Source organism: Poecilia reticulata, linkage group LG22 (genome assembly GCF_000633615.1).
Source record: "Poecilia reticulata strain Guanapo linkage group LG22, Guppy_female_1.0+MT, whole genome shotgun sequence".
Taxonomy (NCBI): domain Eukaryota; kingdom Metazoa; phylum Chordata; class Actinopteri; order Cyprinodontiformes; family Poeciliidae; genus Poecilia; species Poecilia reticulata.
In genome coordinates this window covers 12,224,374-12,246,151 of record NC_024352.1, presented here as the reverse complement: position 1 = coordinate 12,246,151, position 21,778 = coordinate 12,224,374, and the positions used below count along the sequence as shown (strand labels likewise).

Sequence of the window (21,778 nt, the reverse complement as noted above, 5' to 3'; positions counted from 1 at the left end):
TGAAAATTCAATCTTCTATGAGTCAATTTAGAAAAAAAAATTGGTACTTTGTATACAGAGAACATTAATGTGTATTATTTTATGGTAGAGCTGTGGTAAACAATAGACTAATCAACATTACAATATTAATATTTGGAAACGCAATGAATTGCTTGAATGCGGTTTTTTATTCAATTCCTTGATACTTTAGTTTAATTGTCAAGGAACCGAGGAAAAGACAGAAATTAACCTGTCGGTTACAATTGATATCCTCAATTCAGGATTTAGTGATGGTATTATTACGTGCTGTTTTTTTTAATTTTTTATCTTTTACAGCTCTACAGTTTAGAGAGATTATTTGTTTTAATAGATAAAACACAAACCAAACTCCTGTAGGTACAGTATATGTATGCCCTTTGAAATTCATTTCTGCTTATCTGTGTTGTGTGGCTTGTGTTTAAAGTCTCCCAACCTCAATGCTGTACATCCATCAGCAGTGATCTCTGGACCACTTCAGCTTTCAGTGCATTGTCACTTCAGCATAGATACGGACATAACCCATGACCAAAGGGCAGCCTACCACAGCACCGCAAGATCTGAGACTAAACTACCCTGAACATGAAACGCCTTTTAAAAAAAAAAAAAGGGAGATGGACTTTTATGTAAACCTGGAAGTTACTCTGCATCTACATGTAGGATGTCAGATGCTTCCTGATGATACCTCTCCTGCTGCTTCCACAGATGGCTTCATTTCCTACAGTGTGAGCAGGACTCTTCATTCTATCTTATGTTTGTTGTGACTACACAGGGACATTTTACAGGAACACCATAAAACAATGTTTCAGCTAAGCATTGCCCCGTGCCCCAAGGCTGGCTGAGTCCTCCTGACTTTCCCACCCCTCTCCCATCAGCTGAAGGGAGACATTCATCAGACAGGGCGATGGTCAGCAGACCCGCACATTGGCTTATGTTGTCATTAACAGTAATGTGTTTCGATTAGTTGTGTATACCTAAGCTCATTCACTAGTTGTCAGCATAGTGGATTGCAGCTACTCATTCACTTTGCAGAGCTTTTTTCTTTTGCACAATGTTTCCCATCACGCTGCCGGATCATATTTTGCAGAAACAAATCTTAGGGATGAGGCCATTTGCAGTCTTTCTTTATACTTATTTTCTTTCCTTCTGTCTGAGGGGTGCTCAGCCATGCATGATAAACCGGCCTGTTTATTATTCTGTTTCTGGTCCCCCCCCAAGTGCCTATGTGCCTTGTTGTTTCACATGTTGCTTTCTGTCCCATATGTGTCATAAAAGTTCACTGAGGCCAGTGTCTGAATAACAGTTTGAGCATTTTTCCAGGTTGGAAAAACTGAATGCTTGATCACTAGTTGTAATTTGAGTAAAAATATGTTGGGTGTGAAGCTTTTTTAAAAAATGTATTATTTATTATTTCCCTCTTTAAGGTAAAGACTCCATGCGTGATTTGAAGTAAAGTTCCATCAGGGCTGCAGACACAAGTTGCTGTTCATGGCTATATTAGATATTGCCACAGGAAATATACTAGTCCTCAACAGTGGATTCATACTTCTTTATGAACAGGGATCATTTCATATACAAGCTTTGTTGAAAATTACAACCAGAGTATTTTTTCACATCAGTATTAAGCAATTTCCAAATGTGATAAGACTAAAAGAGTAAGAGTAATTGCACAGGATATGAAGCAACTAATCTACTTCATGGATATTCAACACCAGATTTGGGTTTGCAATGATTATTTTTATTTTTGTAAGCAAAGGTTTTTCTCCTTGTGTAAGAATGTTTTCAGCTTGGTTTGCAAATTCACACCATCCTGGTGAATGATCTCGGTATTTTGCTTTTGCTGACTCAACAACGTTATTTCTATAATTGTGGCTTTTTCTTTATTTTTCCAATGGGAAAAACCACCTTATGAATCTCACTAATTGGACTGGGATTGTGCAGCCTTCCTTATTATTTGTGCCTAACAGTTTGTCTTTCATCTCGGCTAGAGATGAGGAGAAAAATTGGAAAGCCAAAGGCACATGACTGTTGGGGAGAGACTCTGACCCCTCCCGCCGCCAGTTTCTGACACAGAACTCACAAAAAAGGATAATTTCAATGCTTTTGAGAGCCGCAGTGCTTTATAGATCAGGGTTTTCAAATTGACATTTTGTTCTTAAAATAGGTCTGTTTTAGAATCCAAACAGAACAAAACGACGCCATCAAAGGACACAGGGCGTGCTTCAAATAATCTGTGTAGTATTATCATATGTTCAGTTAAAGTGTTTTTTCCTAATCAGTGTTATCTGGAAGGGTGTTGATTTGAGGCATTCCAGATGGCAAATAAGGAGAGAAGAACCATGAAATGCCCCTTTAACATCTTACAAAATTGGAAACCAACTCGAGTATAGTTTGCTTTCACTGTTAGCAGGACATGCAGATAGTAAAACCCATCTATGTACAGGTTTTGTGTTAAAATATTCAAGCTTATTTTTCAAATTTAAGCCTGAATAAGTAAGAAAAGCTGGAAAATGTGTTTGAACTTGGTGAGTAGTGCTGTCACTTTTTTTTTTACTTTTATCATGCTATGCTGCAGGAGTTTTGCAACTGATCCTTTTCTAATTTTTATGTGTTTTTTTTAACACTACTAACTTGTTGGAACTTGTCTTTCATATTCTGAATTTCTAAACATCTCTGTTCTCTGACAGTATTTACTTACCATTTTGGTGTGTGCATTTGTTTCTTGCAAACATTTTGTCAAAAATCCAACCTATATACAGTGTTTCCTGTTGATTGGCTTGGCAATCCAACATTCATATTCATGAATGGAGCAGCAAATATGATTTAGGCTCTGGCAGCTGTAGTCTGGATAAATTACATTTTTCTCTGTCTGGGACTTAAATCAAAAAACTGCACATTTAACGTCAGAAGATGGCAACAACGTAGACATCAACAATATCAAAGTTCAAAAGAAGATCCAGAGCACATTTAAATCTGTGCATGACTCCAAAAGATTATGTTTTATGTTTTGTTTTGACACAGTCTACACTTGCTTTTCAGTCGCATAATTTATTGAGATTTTGTTTGCAGTTTAATGGAAGCAGAAAATGACAAAGCAAGATGGATATGGATTAGTCTTTCAAAACTCTTTGCGTATGAACTGAAGACGTAAATACAACACATCTCTGTGATTCACATTTTTTATTTTTAGGGTGAACACAGGGTAAACATACACACAACTTTGAACAGACTTAATCGTTTTCATGTTTCTCTGCACTTATGTATGTGCTATCACCATATACAAGTTTTTTTTCCTTAAGAGTTGGCGTGGCATTATTATTTTCACCTCAATGCTGGGAGTTTGCCGAAAATATCAGGGTTTTTAATGCACACAATCCTTTATCTGGTAACAAAGGTAATCATTCAGCTGTCACCCATTAACGAACATGTAGGCATCTTGGAGGTGACACTTAAGGGATTAAACAGAGTTAAATGCTTTGCATGCAAAATGGTAAACAAGTTCTTAATTGTCTTCACTTAAGATGTTAAGGACCATAAAACTGATTAACTTTGCTTTAAATATACTTGTGTCTGTCTATATGGGCTTGTCCTGCCTCCAGCAATCTGATCAGTCCAAATACACACTGACTAATGAAGCTTTGCCAGTGGATGATTTTTTTTCTCTCAAGACGAGGAAAACTATGCTACCTCAACATGAGAATTATCAATCAAAAAGCAAACATACCAACCGCCTTATTTGTTCATAACTTGGTGCAGTCCAGATAACTTGCTAAAGTATCTGCTGTGAAAGACTGATTACAGATTTATAACGGAAGCTGCTAAGGTTTCAGAAGATTATTTTCCATATTCTGCCCCCATCATATTGGTATTGTTACCTGCTAAAAGAAACGTCCACCCAGTTTGGCTCACTTTTCTCTGATCACTGGAAAAATAATTAATGTCTCTTGAGCTATTTTGTTAAGACATGTGAGAAACAGTTAAAGGGTTGAAGTCTTGGCTCATTTTTTTACTCTGCTGGTTGTTGTAGAACACCAACACTTATTTTTTTTCTACCTTATAGCTTTCTTCCCTTTCTATGTAAGACTTTGCAGGCCAGTAAATGTCAATTATTTCAGCAAGTATCAGTTCTTGGCTGTGTTGCTTTTGAGATCTTTTGTCCTATTTCATGTTGTCAGATGTGCTCTGTTCAAGTGGTTTCTTCGTTTTACAGGTCTGGCAGTCGTTAGATTTGGATTTTCTAGTGAAACTGAACTCAAGCAGTAGGGTAATTACAGGTAAATAATGATTGAACAAATGGGATAATCTTTTTTTTTAATGTCAGGCCAGGTTGCTTTGGATAGTTGTCTTTTCCCTTAGTAAATAAAATCATAATTTGAAAACAGTTTGAGGCTGTTTTTATCTGATATTCAAGAACAAAGCAGAAAATTGTTTTCACGGTGCATTCTATAAACATCTGTGCAGCTACATGGTACAGGAATGCTTTAAAGTTTACATTTAGTGTTGTGTACATTTGTACGGCTTTTTTTTAAATGCCCCCAGTAAACTGCAGCCGCTTATTTATAGAGCCTGTTGGGAACTGAACATTGTTTAAGACTGCTGTCTGACACACTTCATTCAGGAAGAAATGCATCCTCATGGTGTGCAAGAAAAGGTGCAGAAATCAGTCGTTTATCTTGTCTGTGTGACAGATTCATAAAAAAGCCTGGCTTTATTAGTAGTTTTTAGGGTATCCTGTTTTTTGGGGGAGGGGTTTTAGTTTGTTTATTTTTTTAACTACATTATAGCAAAATGTTTGACTGCTGCATAAAACATTTACAAAAATGTTGCTGCAAGTCAGCTTTTTTTTTTTTTTTTTTTTTGCTCCCCTTCAACCTAATTTATGGGAAGCTGTCTATTCTGCTTTTCATCTGCCTGACAGATGCAGAGTTATAGTGATCCTGTTATAATTCCCATCAGGTACATGTATTAAAAAGGCTAAAATAAGCAGCGCTTTGATGAGCATTAACTTACATCAAACTCTTAACAGAACCGATTAGCTTTGTGCAACAGTGTTCTTGAAATATGGATGGAGTACTTAGTTTTTTTCCCATGTGTTTGACAGGTTTGCTCTTGTGGCTAATCCATGCAGCTGAAATGTTTTGGAGGCTGTTGAAGCTAAAACTGCCCACATTTCACATTTGCCCAGTAACTCTCTCAACCAAACAAATAGGCTCTGCCTTCAGTTTTGATTAAGAGGGTTGTTAAAAATGCTTTAAAGTACTTTCAGGTGTAGCTCTTTTGAAACATGCCCCAAAGTGCATGAAAGAAAATCTGTTTAATGAATACCCAATGTATTGTATGAATACAATTACTCTCAATATGCCTTTGCAAACATGCACTTAAAAAAATTGAATTTTTTTTGCTTTTTCTTGTCCTCGATATTGTTGAGTGTTTGTAGAAAATTCCCTGAAAGAATGAGTGGAAAAAAGATTTGCTGCATGGGTGATCAAGACAATAAGTCATCTTTTGAGTGTTGTTAGGCAAATGGTTGCGAAACAGACTTTGTCCACATAACTCAAACAGTCACACCCATTGCTAGGCATAAGGAAACAAAAAACATTCCTCTCACTCCAGTACAATGCCACTCCAAATCTTGTCTCACTGCCTTATGCTTTTTCAGATGGGTGGTTGAATGTGGTGGAAAAAAACAAGTTGATGTTCTTTTGAGTGAGTAATCAAACTTGAAACTTTAAAAGTTAGACTTGCAGATGTAGATTATTGTAGAATAATATAATATAAGCATACTTCTTTTTCTGATACTCCAATGCCACGACCAGTTCTACCGGCCTCTCGCTTTTTTTGTGTGTGCGTGTGTGTGTGGGTGCATTGCGTGATTTCTTTCTCCAGCTTGCTTCAAGTCTTTAATCAGTCCTGCACTCTGTTTGTCAACCCCCTCCTCCAAGCTACATCCAGTCCCTTCTTCCAGGGGTGATTGAGTGCAAGGCCGAGGCTGAATGGTTACACCTCAAGAATTTGTAGGTCTCTGGAAAACATGAGTGACACATGTTTCACAGTACACTATTGGCATCTGTCTGAAATCTGGATGAAAATCTCTGGAAACTGTGGAGGAGTTTGGGTAAAAACAAAAAATGCAATTGTTTGCAAAAGCTTGTCATGTTCTCTTGTTTTGCAGACAAATGAGGTGGCCTATGGCTATGAGGAGATTGATATTCTGCCCTTGTCTGCTATCAAACCCAATCAAAATGTTATAAAAGCCCATGCAGACAAAGCCTTTGTTTCCGTATAACACGGATGATTAATGATACTGTAACCCGAAAGGCCAGAGAGGTATTTTAACACGGCATTAAACATATTTGAAGTTCCTTTGAGTGTTAATGTTGACATTTCTTATCGAGTAATCACCCTGAAAACTGACTGCAGATTCAGATAGCAGCTGTTAACTTTGCATGACAAACATTTTGTTTTTCACAGATCAATGGATCGCTGTTCTTAGAGTTACCATAAGAAAAAAAGAGATCTGTTAATCTCGGAGGACATTGTGAGGACAAACTGGGAACAGTGCACAGTGAAGCAAGTTTTACTTGATTAAATAAAGCTCAGGCAAAAGTCCTCAATGATTAACTCCCAGCTGAGTCTTGACTAGCTTGATGACATTATATTTGAGTCATGATTGTTTACATTGTAAGCATATTCAATAAGTTGTTTAACCAATTGGAAAGCAAAAACATGTGATCTTGTGAGATTTTACTGAAGTGAAGCATTACTTTTGCTCTTCAGACTTGGCAAAGTTTACCATATTTTAACTTGTTCCATTTGGCATTCGAGTTTTGTGGTCCTGTTGCTGCATCCTAACTTTTATCTTTTACTTATTGCTTTTTCCATTAGGGAGATGAAAACACTTGGAAAATGGTTCAAGTTTATTCTTCATTTGAGGTTACCCTAATACTTCTATATTTCCAATCTCCAGTGCAGTGAAGGGTCGTGTGGGTTAGTGACCACAGCCATGCATGAATAGCTGAAACCTACGAATAAATACTTTTAAAAATGCTGCTAGCTGCCTAGTTTAATAGGCTACCACAGAAGCTAACATCCACAAATGTGTATTCCTGAATTGGGTGGTTTGCAAAATCTTGCCAATAACATGTCAAGTATAATTACACCTATTTCATGTTCCCAAGCTGGATTTGTTTTTTTTTTTGTTTTTTTTAAAGTTTATATGTTCTCTACAACAAATCAAAACAATTTGGAGTCACGTTCCTCATAAAAATAAAAAAAAACTAAATACTCAACACTGAATAAGTGGGTGTCCTTATATTCTGTAGGAATAGCTGGAAGTTTCCCAGTGACAATATATGACCTTTCCTTGTCTGCATCCACAATAGTATTATGATGTTTCCATTACAAAACAATATAATGACTACTCTGTGGTGAAAAGACAGCCTTCTTTTGCATATCATACCAAAATACATTTTTAACTGTCGCTGTCCTGAATATATTTTTTCACTTAAATGGACCAACTTTCAGATGTAGCTGCGATAATTATGTGGGATTGCACAAGAGATTGGCAATGACGTCAGTATCAGTCGATGTTGGTCATTTTTTAACATACTGGTATCGGTCTGATAAATACGACTGGGCTAATATTACTAACCAAAATTTATTTCCATTTTGGTATTTGCTGTCATGTGGTATTTTTTTCATGTGACTGACAGTGACGCAGCTAGCACAGAATTGTGGGGAGTTTAGCTGAATCAGAAAAGCAGTGGTGAAGTCAGCAATGTGGTTTGCCTTTCTCTCCAAAATATGGCGAGGGTTGTGAAATGTATACATAGCTCAATATCGGATATCGGCCACAACAACAATATTATCAGATATTAATATCGGCACAAATTTTCATATCTGCACATCCCTAATACTGATTTCTCCCTCACCTGATGTATCGGTGACGACTGTGACCATTAAAGATGCAGCTTTCACTGCAACCCTGACTTGGTGAAATTAGTGCAAAAAGCTTCTCAACTCTTAGGTTTGTCCTGTTTTAGTCTTCACTTCAGCCTCTGTCTGTATTCATTGGTTTTGGCCTTATTAGATGTCGTCCTTGTTTATTCACTAAAATATTTCGTTTCTTTCAACAAGACAGGCTAATAAAATTGGTTAAAGTCTGCTGCTTCTTTCCTATGAGGCTTCAACTCACTGATGTGGCTGTTTCCAGGGTAACCATAACCCCTTTTGAAACTTACCATGTCTGACATTGCATGCCATCCGTCTCTATGGCAACGATGCCTCCAAAGTCTCTGTAAATATAAGAAGTGGATTGGAAGCAAATAAAAACGACAATATGACTTTGTTCATTTCTGCTCTCTTAAAGTCTTATCAGGAACGGGAGCTGTCGAAGTACTCTTACTACCGCTGTTCCTCGACAGATGAAGACAAATGTCGGAGACGTTTCATTTGAGGGGGCTTGACTGGGCATGTTTTTGTATACCTGCAGCGTGTAGACAGACATACCTGTTTTAGATTCACAGGAGGCGTGGGGTTAATGGATATGTCCTTTCTCCCAGGTGGGTTCGGTGTTTAATCTGTGTCAAATGTCGCCTTATGCCACACTTGATCACGTTTTCATTATGTTCCTGATATCCGACTCGTTGAGATGTCGCTCTTAAAGATGCTGTTGCTTGTAGCGTATTTTTCCCCCCCACTTTCTTTTAAATCTGTCAGTGGATAGGTTTTGAAGTATGACAGGATTTTTACCTTACAGGAGGTTGAACACCACATCTCTTCAACAAAGTATATAATATTAATTGTAGTTCCAATGCTGGATTCAGTAATTTTTTTTGCCAAATCATGACTTTTATCCATGATCTATGTTGTCTTTAAAAAGCTTTCCCTTCCATGTGTGGAGTTACTTTCAAAATATGTTTTTGCTTTGTACTGTAATTGCAGATTACTGGCAGTAAAAAAAAAGCTGTAGATTTTAGCCTTTACTAATGTCCTATTTAAGATTTTAAAATTCAGAAGTTATATTGGGGAATTATTGGGTAGGACTTTGCGGTAAGGTGAGGTGTATATTTGAAATAATAACTAAAACATGTCTAAATTTAGAAAACCAATGTTTAGCCAACCACTTTTTGTGGGTAATTTCTTCTGCTTTATTTTGTTTTATCAAAGTTAGTGCCTTGTTCAGCAGGGAACTAACAGTAACTGGCTGAAAAAATCTACAGATTTTGTAACTGAAGTTTTCTTTTGCAACAGATACTTCTGAATTTAATGATGGTTTACGCAGAACAGTCTTGCAAAGTAGTCTGCTGTTTGTTTCTTCACCTTTTAATATGCAATACCATGATGCAAAATTAACCATGGTAAATGGCAGCCGGCTAATTAGAAAAACAAGTGCAAGTAAGGTACAGTTCCTACTTTTAACTAGGTGTTGCTTTTAGTCATGTTCACTTGTCACCACTTAATTTCATTGCGTGTGTAAAGACTAACCCTAAAGTGTCCAACTGAAGTTTTTATGTTGATCATTTTTTGGATCATTAGATTTCCTGTTTTCGTCATCGTTTGCACAGACTCTTTGGTGGGGAGGAGTGTTTTCAGAGGAACTGTACAAAGTGGTGATTCCTGTAGTTCCCATTTAAGCAGTGTTGTAGCCACTGAATCTCTTGTGACACTTGTTCCTAAGAACAGGATCCTGCCATCTTGACTTACAAGTAAATCCTGCTTTTCACATTGAGACAGTCTCAAAGTGGACTGGGCCCTCTTTACCTTTGGTATCTGTTGAAAGAAAACCCAACAGCAGAATCACAAAAGCAACGCTTATGCTTTGAAAAGGCATTCAGGAAAAACACAGCTTCTGACACAGTCCACCTTATTTCTACAATCCGCTGTACTTTGTAAATAATTATTTTCATAACTTCTGGACCAACATGTGAACAAATGGTCTCTCACAGAGCAAATCCTAATGAAAACATCAGGAAACTAAGCAGAGCTAGGAGTTCATTTTTTAAAAATTGCAAGGGCCACCTGGAGAAATTGCCACTGATTATCAATGCTAGCTTAATTAGCTGCTTTGTACACTATTCCTGTTGATGGATAAGCTTTGAACAACCTACAAAGTTCTGAATCAGTATGTACTCTGTTATAAAGTTAGTTAAGTTTTGTTGAAGGAAGTCGGGCACAACCTTGTGTGACTCCAGACAGACATAGAGCTCAGTTAGACTGAACAATACATCTACACTGTCAAGGTAAATAAAAATATAACTTGGTTTGATGAGCAATTTTTTTCAAAAGTTTTTTTTTTAATTATTTTGTAGAAATCTGAGTCTCCATTTAAGAGGGGAATGTCAGCGACGGCATATGCTGAATTCTCTCATAAATAGACGTTTCTGAAGTCTCCATTGAGATGCTAATGCTTTTCCGAAGCTGAAGTGTCTTCTGTTTATCTGTCGTAGTTTTTGTGTTTGCGTTTCTGATTAGATTTAGAGACACGTTTATTTTCATCCTCCTTGTAATCAAGGCAAACTGAATCACGACCTATTGCAGGAGTATTTCAAACTCACTTTTGGTGCAAATTAATTTACGCTTTTGAAGCTTCTAAATTTGAGCTTCAGTTGATTTTTAAGCGGAGTTGCAGACAGCCGGATAAATGCCAGAACTTTGCAGGAAAATATGTGGTATTATTACAACAGACGAACGAGTATACATTTTAGCTAAAACTTTAAAACCATTACTTAAGATTACTTAAGAAGAAGGTTTGCTATTTAGCTATGTTCTATTTACTGTAAGCTAGTTGTTGAAGTAGCAGTTGCTTTTATATCTATTGTTGCACTCATCGCTGATCTGCATTGTCTGTTTTGCTGATTACACTTTGAATTTTTTCAGATCAGATTTTCAGATCGTTTTTTGCAAGGAGTTGCCACAACCTCCCACAGTGTTTGGCTTTTCATCTACTGTGGCCTGAGCTGATGTTGTAACACAGACATGCGAGGACTCTGTTAATGATGCCGCCAAACAGATTTGGGATCAGTGGATCAGCGGCTTTTGTTTTTACAAACATAATGTCATGCCATAAATCAGTACAGATTATATCTGTGCTTATATTTTGGCTTTACTCCTGTTAAAAATAAGTTTGAAAAAGTTTTACATATATGGCTCAGGGTTTTCCTCTGACGGAAAATAGAAAGAAAAGTGAATATTAGCCACAGTTTTCCAGGTTATCACATTGAATGCCTTTTTATTAAAATTTTTTCGCCTATACAAATAACTGGGTTGTAAATCTTAATGTTTAAAGCCATTTCATCAGACGTTATGAGGCACTCATGCATCTCAAAATGGGGAGCAATGTCTGGTTTCAGTACCTTGATTTAAAAAAATCATGATGCCAAACCACCAAATCAGAGGTGGAGGCTGTTTGAGCAAATGCAACCAAAAGCTTAGAAATGACACAAAAAATTGCCTTTTTTTAAAAACCTAAAACAATGTTTTTGCTGAACTGTGTTGCCCTGCCTGCTTCCCCCTGCTGATGTCCCAGACATTTTTTTCCCCTTAGGTCAATGTCACTTAATTTGTAGAGAGCAGCTGGATTGCATCTTTCCACTCAGGTTTCTACAGGTCAATGTTTATAGAGATGTTAGAATTATATTTTCAGTTGTTTTTTTTAAACAACTCTAAAAACATTTTGCTGACCAACTTCACATTTAGGTGTGATTCATAAATGATTCATTCTCTTCCATATTTTACTGGCTTGGAAAACAGGTGTTGAAATACTTTTGTATTCAGTGTGGTTTTATGTTAGCGTTGTTGCTGTAAGGTATGCCTCGAGTTTAGATGGATCACTAAGTAATTAATCTCTGCAAAACTTGATGAACCAGTATTGGGACAGTTCGTTCCTTAGGTGGAGGGAGCTGACGCCTGTCTTTAGCAATCATTAGCAGTCAGCACAGGAAACCTAAAAATTCTTTTGTCAGTTTCATCAGAACAAATGTTCAATGTTTTTGAGAAAAATTTGATATTTATGTTGTATCCATTAGAAACCTGTAATGCATCATGGGAAAAAGACAGCATCAATTTAATAAAATACCAGAAACTTGTAAACAAAAAGAATAGCGTGCCCTAGGCCCATCCCTGTGGTACTTAATGTGATTTGTGCCCTAACCAGCTGCAGTGTATTTAAAAAAAGTCATAACTTTTTAATTTTGCTTTTGGGAGGTATTTTATGTGATGGATGAACATAGGGTGGAACGTAATTGTGAAAGTAGGAAAAAGAAATAAATCTTCAAAATTCAACTGTTTATCCATGTTTCCTTGTACAGTNTATATATATATATAATGACCACTCTGTTTTGTGGTTATTTTCATTTAGTTGTTGAGCAAGAATATTATTTTCCTAAACCTAAATACATTCCTCAGTAATTTCCAAGTGTTGTCTTTTGTGCTAATGTTGAAATGGGGGTAAATAAAGTTTTGATGTGCTGGAACATAAAACTTCAACTTTTAGCTTTTCTTTTAGTCTATCAGAATTTCTGCTTATGCCTTGTCACTGCTCTTTCTTCATCATCTGTTTTTATTTCACCAGTTGTCCGTTCCTGGCACAGCAGCTGACCCCCATCATCCCAGTCCTAGGAGGAGCTCTGTTTTTGTTTGTACTGGGGACTCTATTGAGAACCAGCTTCAGTGACCCCGGCGTCCTGCCTAGGGCCACCCCTGACGAGGCAGCGGATTTGGAGAGACAAATAGGTAATAGATTTCATTTCAATCATTTTTTTTTTATAGAAGAACAGAGTCTATTTTAAGATCTTCACTTTGGGGTTTCTCTCCTTGTTTTTTTATTGCTTTTGTGCCAGTATATAGTGCCACAAATGTATTGAGGTCCTACATACTTACTCCAAAGTGCTGAAATAAGCTCTCAGTGTAAACGCGTGATGAAAATTGTCATTTTGTTCCAAGAGAAGCATCCGCCTACCAATCTCTACTCCATAGAGTAGAGTTTGAACCAGAGTAACACTTTGCTCTCTGTGCAAAGGGTTGCGATACTGGTCAGAAGTTTGCTGCTGTGTTTTATGTCGAAATGGGCTCGGACAGCAATATTGATATTTCCATTCAACTATTCTGCTTCCACCATCTTGCAGCAGGAGACACAAAAAATGTTTTGAGGAACATTCGTCAGATGTGATGAGAAATTATGTACATTTGTACGGTTCCTCACCAAAAATCTCCTAGAAAAACAAGACTGGCAAACGGCTAAATGACTCTTGGATGGAAATTGTGACATTGTTTTCCACAGAGGAGGCTGTGTGTAGAAAGTGACGCTCTCTCTGTGACTGCTACATAAAAACAAAACCAAGGATTGCAGGGAAGCAGGGGGAACCCTGGTGAGTAGGGACGTATACTGAAGCAGGAGGGGTGTCCCCCAGGTGGTCTGTATGAAAGGTGTATGTGAAAACAAACCCCGTTCGCAACCGTGTGACTGTGTGTCGACTGTTCGGCATCAGATGAAGGATTTGGGATCTTTTAGTGATTCTCCTTTGTATGTTCTTTTGTGCATGTCCTGTTTACACAGCTCCCATCCGTCTCATCTCCCCTATCTGAGAAAATGTTCCATGTGTAGCTGGATTCAGCTTTTGTGTGGGTGTTTACTGCCTCCCTGACACATTAACTGGAGGAGGTGTCCTTAGTAAATCTGCACAGCCAAAGAAATAGGGGCTTCAATTGACTTTAAAGGTTCTCTTTGTCTTTGCTGGGATGAATTATTGGCACTGCACTGAACTGCTCTGCACAAATGGCCTCCGATCTTTTTATTTCAAAAAAAGCTTCTCCAAATACCCTTTTCTGATGGATTACTTGGTCATAAATTGCCATTTGATAAATACCTTATCTAATATATGTTGGCACAAGTAAAACTTATTGGTGCATTAGGAAGCACTAATGTTGAACTAACTGAATTAACAGGAGTTATGAGGATTTTCAGAAAAATTCATTACTTAATTTTAGTAAATTTGTTCAGTCTGGAAAACAAATCCCATATTGGGAAACAATTCATAACATGGAATAATCTTCCTTGTGCAATTAATACCTCCCATATTAAGCCCTTTAAAATGTGTTCAGCTGTAGGATTGTTTCTGAAGTTGAGCCTAATTTCTAAGAACATCGTTCTGTTCTCTTGTCCTAGATGGGTGACATGACATGGAGGCCCATCACTTAGTCACTGGAAACTAGATTGGATGAGGGCCCGTATTTACTTTACCACCTTGCACAGTAAGCAGGAAGGGAAAAGAGGTAATAAAAATCTTCATAGCTCATTATGGGAGAAGTGAAGCAAAGAACAGCATCGTGGGGGTCACCCAGTGTTCATAACAACCATTAGACAGTGTGTACGTGCCAGTTGTGTGGGAGTGGTACAATTTTCTGTTCAATCATCACAAATATGAAAATGATGAGTTTGATAAAGATCACTGGGACTTGAACTTAGACTGCAGATTTTCCATAAACACTCCAGGTGGGTGTGGCGTGAAACAAAGAATGAGCAGTTGGAAACTTCTTTGATGGACCGGTTCCTAACTTTAGACTGCGTGACATCAGACTATTTGAAATGGCTCAAGGTTTTAAAGAACAAACGCTGCCATTGGGTTGTCACCGGGTCTTATGACAGGTTAATGATCCATAACAAATGACCGAATTTACTCAGAACAGTTAACCAGGCACAAATTCAACCTTTTTCCTTGGCCATTAAACTAAGCCGTGTAAGATGGGATTGGATGATCTAGAGATCAATCTTATGAAATGTTGCAGGAAAAGACAAAGCAGTGACCTAATCAGGAAACAATTTTTTTTTCTACTAGTTGCACACGATAAAAAATCACAGAGCTAAATGTACTGCTTTATAAATATACAGAAGCAGATAATAATGATGGCTCATCTAAAATGGATGTTGCCTTGGCTTAAGGTGATGTCAGGAAGATTTGAGGGCCAGAAAAAGAACAATGTGTAAAGCACAAAGGGACGTCATCCTTAGAGGTTAGTTTCTTGACTGTTAAAGATAGTAAATATCCTTTTGATTATTAGCTGCGGGAAAGTTCCTTCACAGTAAGTTAACAAGAGGGTCAACATTTGTTGTCAGTACAAGCAAGAATCCATCCGCCCGTTGACTTCATTTCTAGGATTTATTGTGGTTTGCTAAAATGCTTTGTAAGACGTTAGTGACTATGTCATCATTGCAAAACATGTATTCAGTATCAGTGACTCCCAGTGTGCTTTTTTTTCTCCTGTTTTTCCTTTACATTTTCTGCTTCTCTGACTTTACCAGGGAAGTCATGATTCAAACACCAGTGCTGGTTTAGTGACCAACTCTCAAGGATCTGTAGGTGCCCTGCTGCCCACTAGCTAAATGGATTATCACAGCTTAGCCCCCTAGTTTAGCTGACTTAAAGTGTTCTGTGTAATTGTATAGCTTTGCTTGGAATGTGAAACTTTTCTCAGCCATCGTCCTCTTCTGTGCTTAAGGCCATTAGGGCCTCATTAAACAAACTCTGGGCTAGCTTAATTAATCTCATTAGGAGACTTAAAAGCCTTTGGAGGAAAGTTAGAGTACCGAAAACCTGTAGCAGAGGCAGAGACATTAGTGTGCAGAAGTACCATTTTATGGTGAAATTTATTTATTTTTTTTTTAAATAACAAACGAATTAAAAATATTCTGGCTTAAATCTGAAGGCCTTTGGTTGAGTATTTTACTTTTCCTTTGAGTATTGTTGTCTGCAACTGAAATTAAACTAGAGCTGTCATATATATATATATATATATATATATATTTTTTTTTTAAACCAAATTTCTTGTCTTGCTTTTTAGCAAAGTAGTTTTCATTTTTAAGATTTCTATAAAAATGTGTTTGGCTGCTACAAGTATGTGTTAATGATTGCTTTGGTGCTGAAATTAGAGCCACAAAATATTATTATACTATATGATATGAATTCACTTTCCATTCTTCAACCATCTTTGTTCTCAACCATGCTTCTCAGTGTTATGTTAATAAAGAAATAATTGTGATTCCAACTTCTTATTAATTGTGGACATCCATTAGCTTTTAATATTTCCTCAGAAGTCTGGAAAAAAAAAAACCTAACCATCTTTTTCTACTGGTGTTAGTTTTTGTTAGCATGCAGGGATTTGCCTGTTGAATTGTGCTGCCATGTGAACATGCCTGTTAGATGAGCCACATGTTAATTTTGCACATAAAATTCTAAGTATTCCCAGATGTAAGACATTATCTAGCCTTTAAACACATTTGCACTAGTTTCACATTTCTAACCACACCTCTGGCCTTTCGGTAGCCCATAAACTCCCGCAATTCCTACTTTTTTCTCTTAACATCAGGTGTCTGCATGCTGCTTTGGGTGTAACGGTGTGGATTCATTGTCAGGTTTCTTTAAAATGTGTCCAAATACACCTTGAATGTTGAGGATCTGCAGAACAAAAGCAGTTTTGGCCATATGTGTTAGTATAAATTTTAATTCTACGTAGGCGTTTGGATGTTGATGCATTTGTATCTTTAATCTTCAAATCAGAATCCTGTTCTTATCGGCTAGTCTTTGCGCTGCATTGAGCAGATTTTGTTCTCCGTAACCCTCCTGTCATTGTGGAATAGACCTGCCCTGTAAGTAGATGACAATGTTTTCAAAACAAAATGCCACAAGGCTCAGGTTCAGCACACATCTTATCGATCTGTTGACTAAGCGGTGTTGGGCCTAATCTGTGAACAGTACGGGGACATTCAGGTCTCTCACGTTCCATACCCCAGATGGGAAACTTGATATCTCTGCTGACTGACAAACACTCAGCTTCATGTTAGAGTGCATAGCTAAGTATATATTCATCATGTCTTTTGATTCTGTCCTGTCACTGAACTGAATGCAATAGGAAAAAAATGTGCACAGCAATTAAGGATCACAAAAAAAATGTGGCCAATATTGTTTAATATTTGTTTAAAAAAAACAACAACAAAAAAACATGCTGTTTCCCCTTGCACTACTGCATTTGATGCCCATGCATGTCTAGCTTCCCAATGTGTCAGAGCTAGACAGGCTGGCGTGATTTCAACTTCCATATGCCAGATTCAAAATCCTCTCTGAAGCAGCAATCAGAGAGAAGGATGGATCAGACCGCTTGTTTCTTTCTTTGCTCTGAAATGGTCAGAGCCTCCCTTTGATTTTCCAGCACAAATACAGTTGTTTTTTTTCTTCTGTTGCCATCGGAGGAAATAGATCTTGACACGTGGGATTTGATTTGCAGGTGGAACAAGTCAAGATTTTAACATTTCAAATTTTAAAAAATCATTCTCCTGTTAAAACTTGTCTTTTGTTTTGCTTCATTTTCTTGTAGTAAAACTATTTCAAATGCCAAACTTGAATACATATTAAATCCATATCCTCTCTGCTCTTTTTTTCAGAGAGCATAGACAGTTTTATGGTATTAGATGCAGTTTTTTTCTTTTTTTTTCTGTTGCAGTGAGACTCTGTAAAAAGCTTGTTGGATTTTAAAACCTTGTAGGTCTAAATCTTGAATTTGCTCTGGCTGGAATTTTGAGACCACAGCACAGATGCATTAAAGTGATTGACTTTGAGTCATCTGTGTGTGTAAGAACTAAATGTCATGTATTTTTTTCAAGAATTTTTCTTGGAAATTTCAATGACGTAAAATATCAAGAAAATATGGATTCAATTATTGATATATGGATTTTCTTGAATCCATATATCAAGAAAATATGGATTCAATTATTTAATACGTACAGGATGACGTATTTCAAGTGTGTTCATTTTTAATATTATGGCTTGCGTCTAATAAATATTACGTTGGTCCAATAATGAAGAAGATTTTTGTTACAGACATGGTGCAACCATTTCATTGGGTTGGTAAAATATACTGCTCAAAAAAATAAAGGGAACACTTCAGTGTTCACTTAAATGTTAAAGTGTTCCCTTTATTTTTTTGAGCAGTGTATAATAGCCAACACTGAGTTGATTTGAGTTATATGGCAAGTTGAATTGCCATATAACGAATACGTGTAGATCACAAATTTTATTGATGTCAAAGTTTATTTTGGTGAGTCACCTGATTGTATCCTGTTCTTTTGAGCCTTGCGTGATAAATTAGTAAAATATTCCAGTCAGAATAGATGATTGACTTTATGATGAGATCACATGAGCCTCTCGGTAACTGTGAGCATATTTATGTGGTGTTTTATTGAGCACCGGTCTGTCCTGTTTAATGCCTGTCCAATCACGATTAATAATTAATGTTGATCTTTCCACCACCACTGTGATCCCTTTACTTTATAATGTCAAATAGCAATGTCCACCTCACTTTCCTTTAACAGCTAGTGGCTAAATTATAACTTTAAAATGTGAATATAGAAGACTAGAGCTTCTTCAGCTGCTTAACGTAATGTCTGATTAATTGACATGAATACAAAGAAACGATGCTTTTCTGCAACTTTTTTGTGCAAAACCTTTTCATCTTAGTTGAAAACTAAGACTGAATTTTTATGGAAGGAAATTTGACATTTTCAATTCAAAAGCTCCTTTGCGATTTCTTGACTGAGATGAAGTTTCATCATTAGACACAATATTTTGCATAGACACTGGTACATCAATAATCCTTTAATTTTAAAGGACTGCTGACACTCTTTAACAGCCATTTTACAGTCTTGAAAGTGCATGAGAAAGAAATGGCTGTTTTCTTTTTCACTCCTTCTCTTCTGTGTTGTTGGATTTGCAGTGACGGGAACATGAAAAAGATGGACTGAAAAAGGAATATTGTTTGTGACAGAGCTGCTGCTGGGGGAAGCATAAGAATAGAGCTGTCACTGTAGAGCCGTTTAAGTAAAAACTTGTTAGAAAAAATTTAACTGGTCTGTACTGAAAGGATATGCTTATCAGCAAATATCCTCTAAATCAGCCATTTTATCTTTGAGCAAGATAAAATGGCTCATATTTATTTAAGCTGAAACACAAAGTATACCTGCAGTAAACATCATATATATTAATCGAGACATTTTTCATACTTTAGGCTTTTCATTCTTTTATCCAGATAGATGTTCAGCATAAAGCCAACCTTCAGTGGCAACCTTTTCAGAACAAAATACCCCTTCCCACTGGTCTAATGACTGAACCGAGGTCTCAGTTAAGACATTTCTCCCTTGAGACCTTGTGGACCAGAGGACGACAATCCTGACTCTGTACTATTCTGGACAGAAGGCTCTCACTGATGCTGGATTTATTTATGCCGTCTTTCTTTTCATTCTGTCTCCCGATATGATGAGATGTGTGTATGTCTTTATCCCATCTCGTACTAACGTGCTTTAGGGTTCCATCCATCCATCCATCCATCCATCCATCCATCCATCCATCCATCCATCCATTTTCTTTACACCCTTGTCCCTTAGTGGGGTCGGGAGGGTTGCTGGTGCCTATCTCCAGCTAACATTCTGGGCGAGAGGCGGGGTTCACTTATATATTTATATGGCAAATTGGGTTTAAAATATAAACTGTACGCAGCAAGATGGCTGGTTCAGATGGCAATTAGTTGATGATTTACTACATTGAAAATCTGTAAAAAAAAAAAATAAAAAAAGAACATAAGCTTTTTTGTTTAATAAATTATCACCTCTGAAAAGAATGCTCAGTTGAGCTTTTTCAGGAGCTTTTATAAATGCTACCTTTTTTGTATGCAGTGTGGGCACAAAGGCGCAAGCACAGAAAAATCTAATTAGCTCAGCAAACAGTAATCAGGAATCCTCGTGGAAAAACAATGAAATAAAATGGCATCCCACAAGCTTTGCACTGTGGCAACTGTTCAGCAAAACTTGATCTTTTTTCCTAACCTGCTCAGTTTTTATTATTAGTCGACACCTCCAGCTGAATGAGAAACAACTTTTGTGGATACAAGGGAAAATCTTAGAGTGAGCAGAGTTAATTAAAATAGGCAGGTAGGATTTTAGACATTTTGTGGAATCACAATGAGACCAATGGGCAACATACATACCTGTAGCAACCCTGTATGACTAAGTTTAGATATTTAGATCCAGTTGTGAGTCTCAAAATAATGATAAACTTGAGAATAGATTGCTTAACTTTTATTGTTTTGATTGTACATTTTTGCAGGTCCCTTGTATTCAGCAACATAACAAAATGGTGAATGTAACTGCTAGTAGGAAAGTGGAGTTGTAGTTACTATGAAGTCCTTGGTACAATTTATTTACATTACAGTGTATGAAAAGAAAAAGAAAAGTATTTCTGTCACTCTGTCAAAGTCCAGCCTTCAATGTTGCATAAGGTCTCAACATAATTGATGTCATTTAATTAGCTAAAGCCATTGTTAATTATACCATTACTGTTAATGAAACTGGAGCAACATTCCTTTACAGTGTGAGGAGTAAGGTAAGACAGAAGACGGTAGTTTCATGTTGAGGCTACTTAGAGGGTGTGTGGTGAACTTAGTCTTTTTAAAAAAGCAGGAATTTAGCTAGGCTGTTAAATTACCAAATAATAATGAACACTTAAATTGTCTTGTTTATGAGATTGCATCCGAATCCTATGAGATGTGACCCTGTAATGATGATTGCGCTTATGAGTGGGTATGCCATGAGCGTGCATATGTAAGTGCTGTTACATCATTCTCTGTTGTAACTTGGCCTTGTTTTTTTTTAGCTTCAAGCTCTTAGACCTGGCCTGTCTCTAGGGAATCTCCCTCTAGGCACTGATGTAAGGCTAAACTATGTCTGCCCGGTTAGCTAAGTGTACAAAATGGCTTTGTTCAGGAGAAAAGCTACTTCGACACCCCCGCTTTCACACTACTTCACTGCATGTGGACAGTCTGCCCAAGGAGTACGACCGTAAGGTTCATGCTGTAGATTTGCAGAAATTATAAAACTTGATCTTCTAAGCTGTATTGTATGCAGAGTATTTATTCCATTAGGTCATCAGGTGGTGTTGTGCAATTTTATCTTTTGTTTGCTACTTTATCAGCACGTGTATAAAACTACAATGTTCTACTCATTTGTAAAATACTTATTACCCAAAAATCGTAATAATTTCGACTTTAACAATTAATATAAACCCTCATTAATTCTACCTTCAAGTGATGTTTTTTTCCTTGTTTCTGGTCCTGAACTCGCATCACTCAAAAGCATGTTAAACATTTCTTTTTCAAATTAAAAAATGAAATTGGAGCACACACAACACTGTGCATGAATTACCTGTTATGGTCATTTGCCTGCTTAAGATATAAAATCAGCAGAAACTGTATATATTCGTACAGTCAAATAAAAATGTTAATATCATAAAAAGTTTAAATATTTTTTTGCTGCTCCTTTCAGAAAGTGAAACTTGTATTCAAAATCCATTCAAGAATTTATAGGCCGCTTTGTGTTGGTTTAGTCCATAAAATTGTATTGAGGTTCGCAGTTGCAACAGGACAAACTGTGGACGACTTCAAGGGACATTAATATTTCTGAAAACTAATATTTATGAAAATTTCTGTGCTTGCGCCTATTAATATTTACATTGGTATAATAACCCAAACATGGTCATGGCCTGGCAGGAGCTGTGAAAGCAGATCGTCCTCCAAATTGCTCTCAACTTTGTCATTATTGTCCCTCTGAATGTCCTGAGGGCAGGCGATCGGAGCGGAGGAGAGAAGAGAGCGTGTTGTAGGCATTCCTCACAATAGGGGCACATTCAATAGAAGCTGCATTTCCAATGCTCTCTTTTAGAAATGT

At 37.0% G+C, this 21,778-nt stretch overlaps 1 protein-coding gene across 4 annotated transcripts in view; it reads left to right on the top strand.

The window, feature by feature from the left end:
* The window catches only part of LOC103458587 (probable palmitoyltransferase ZDHHC14), a 45,531-nt gene that overhangs the window by 3,942 nt on the left and 19,811 nt on the right, over positions 1–21,778 (top strand). For all 4 annotated transcript variants that reach the window (XM_008399504.2, XM_008399503.2, XM_017302591.1 and 1 more), the window contains exon 3: positions 12,587–12,747. In XM_008399504.2, coding sequence (XP_008397726.1) covers positions 12,587–12,747 — 161 coding nt within the window. The remainder of the gene's footprint in view (positions 1–12,586; positions 12,748–21,778) is intronic.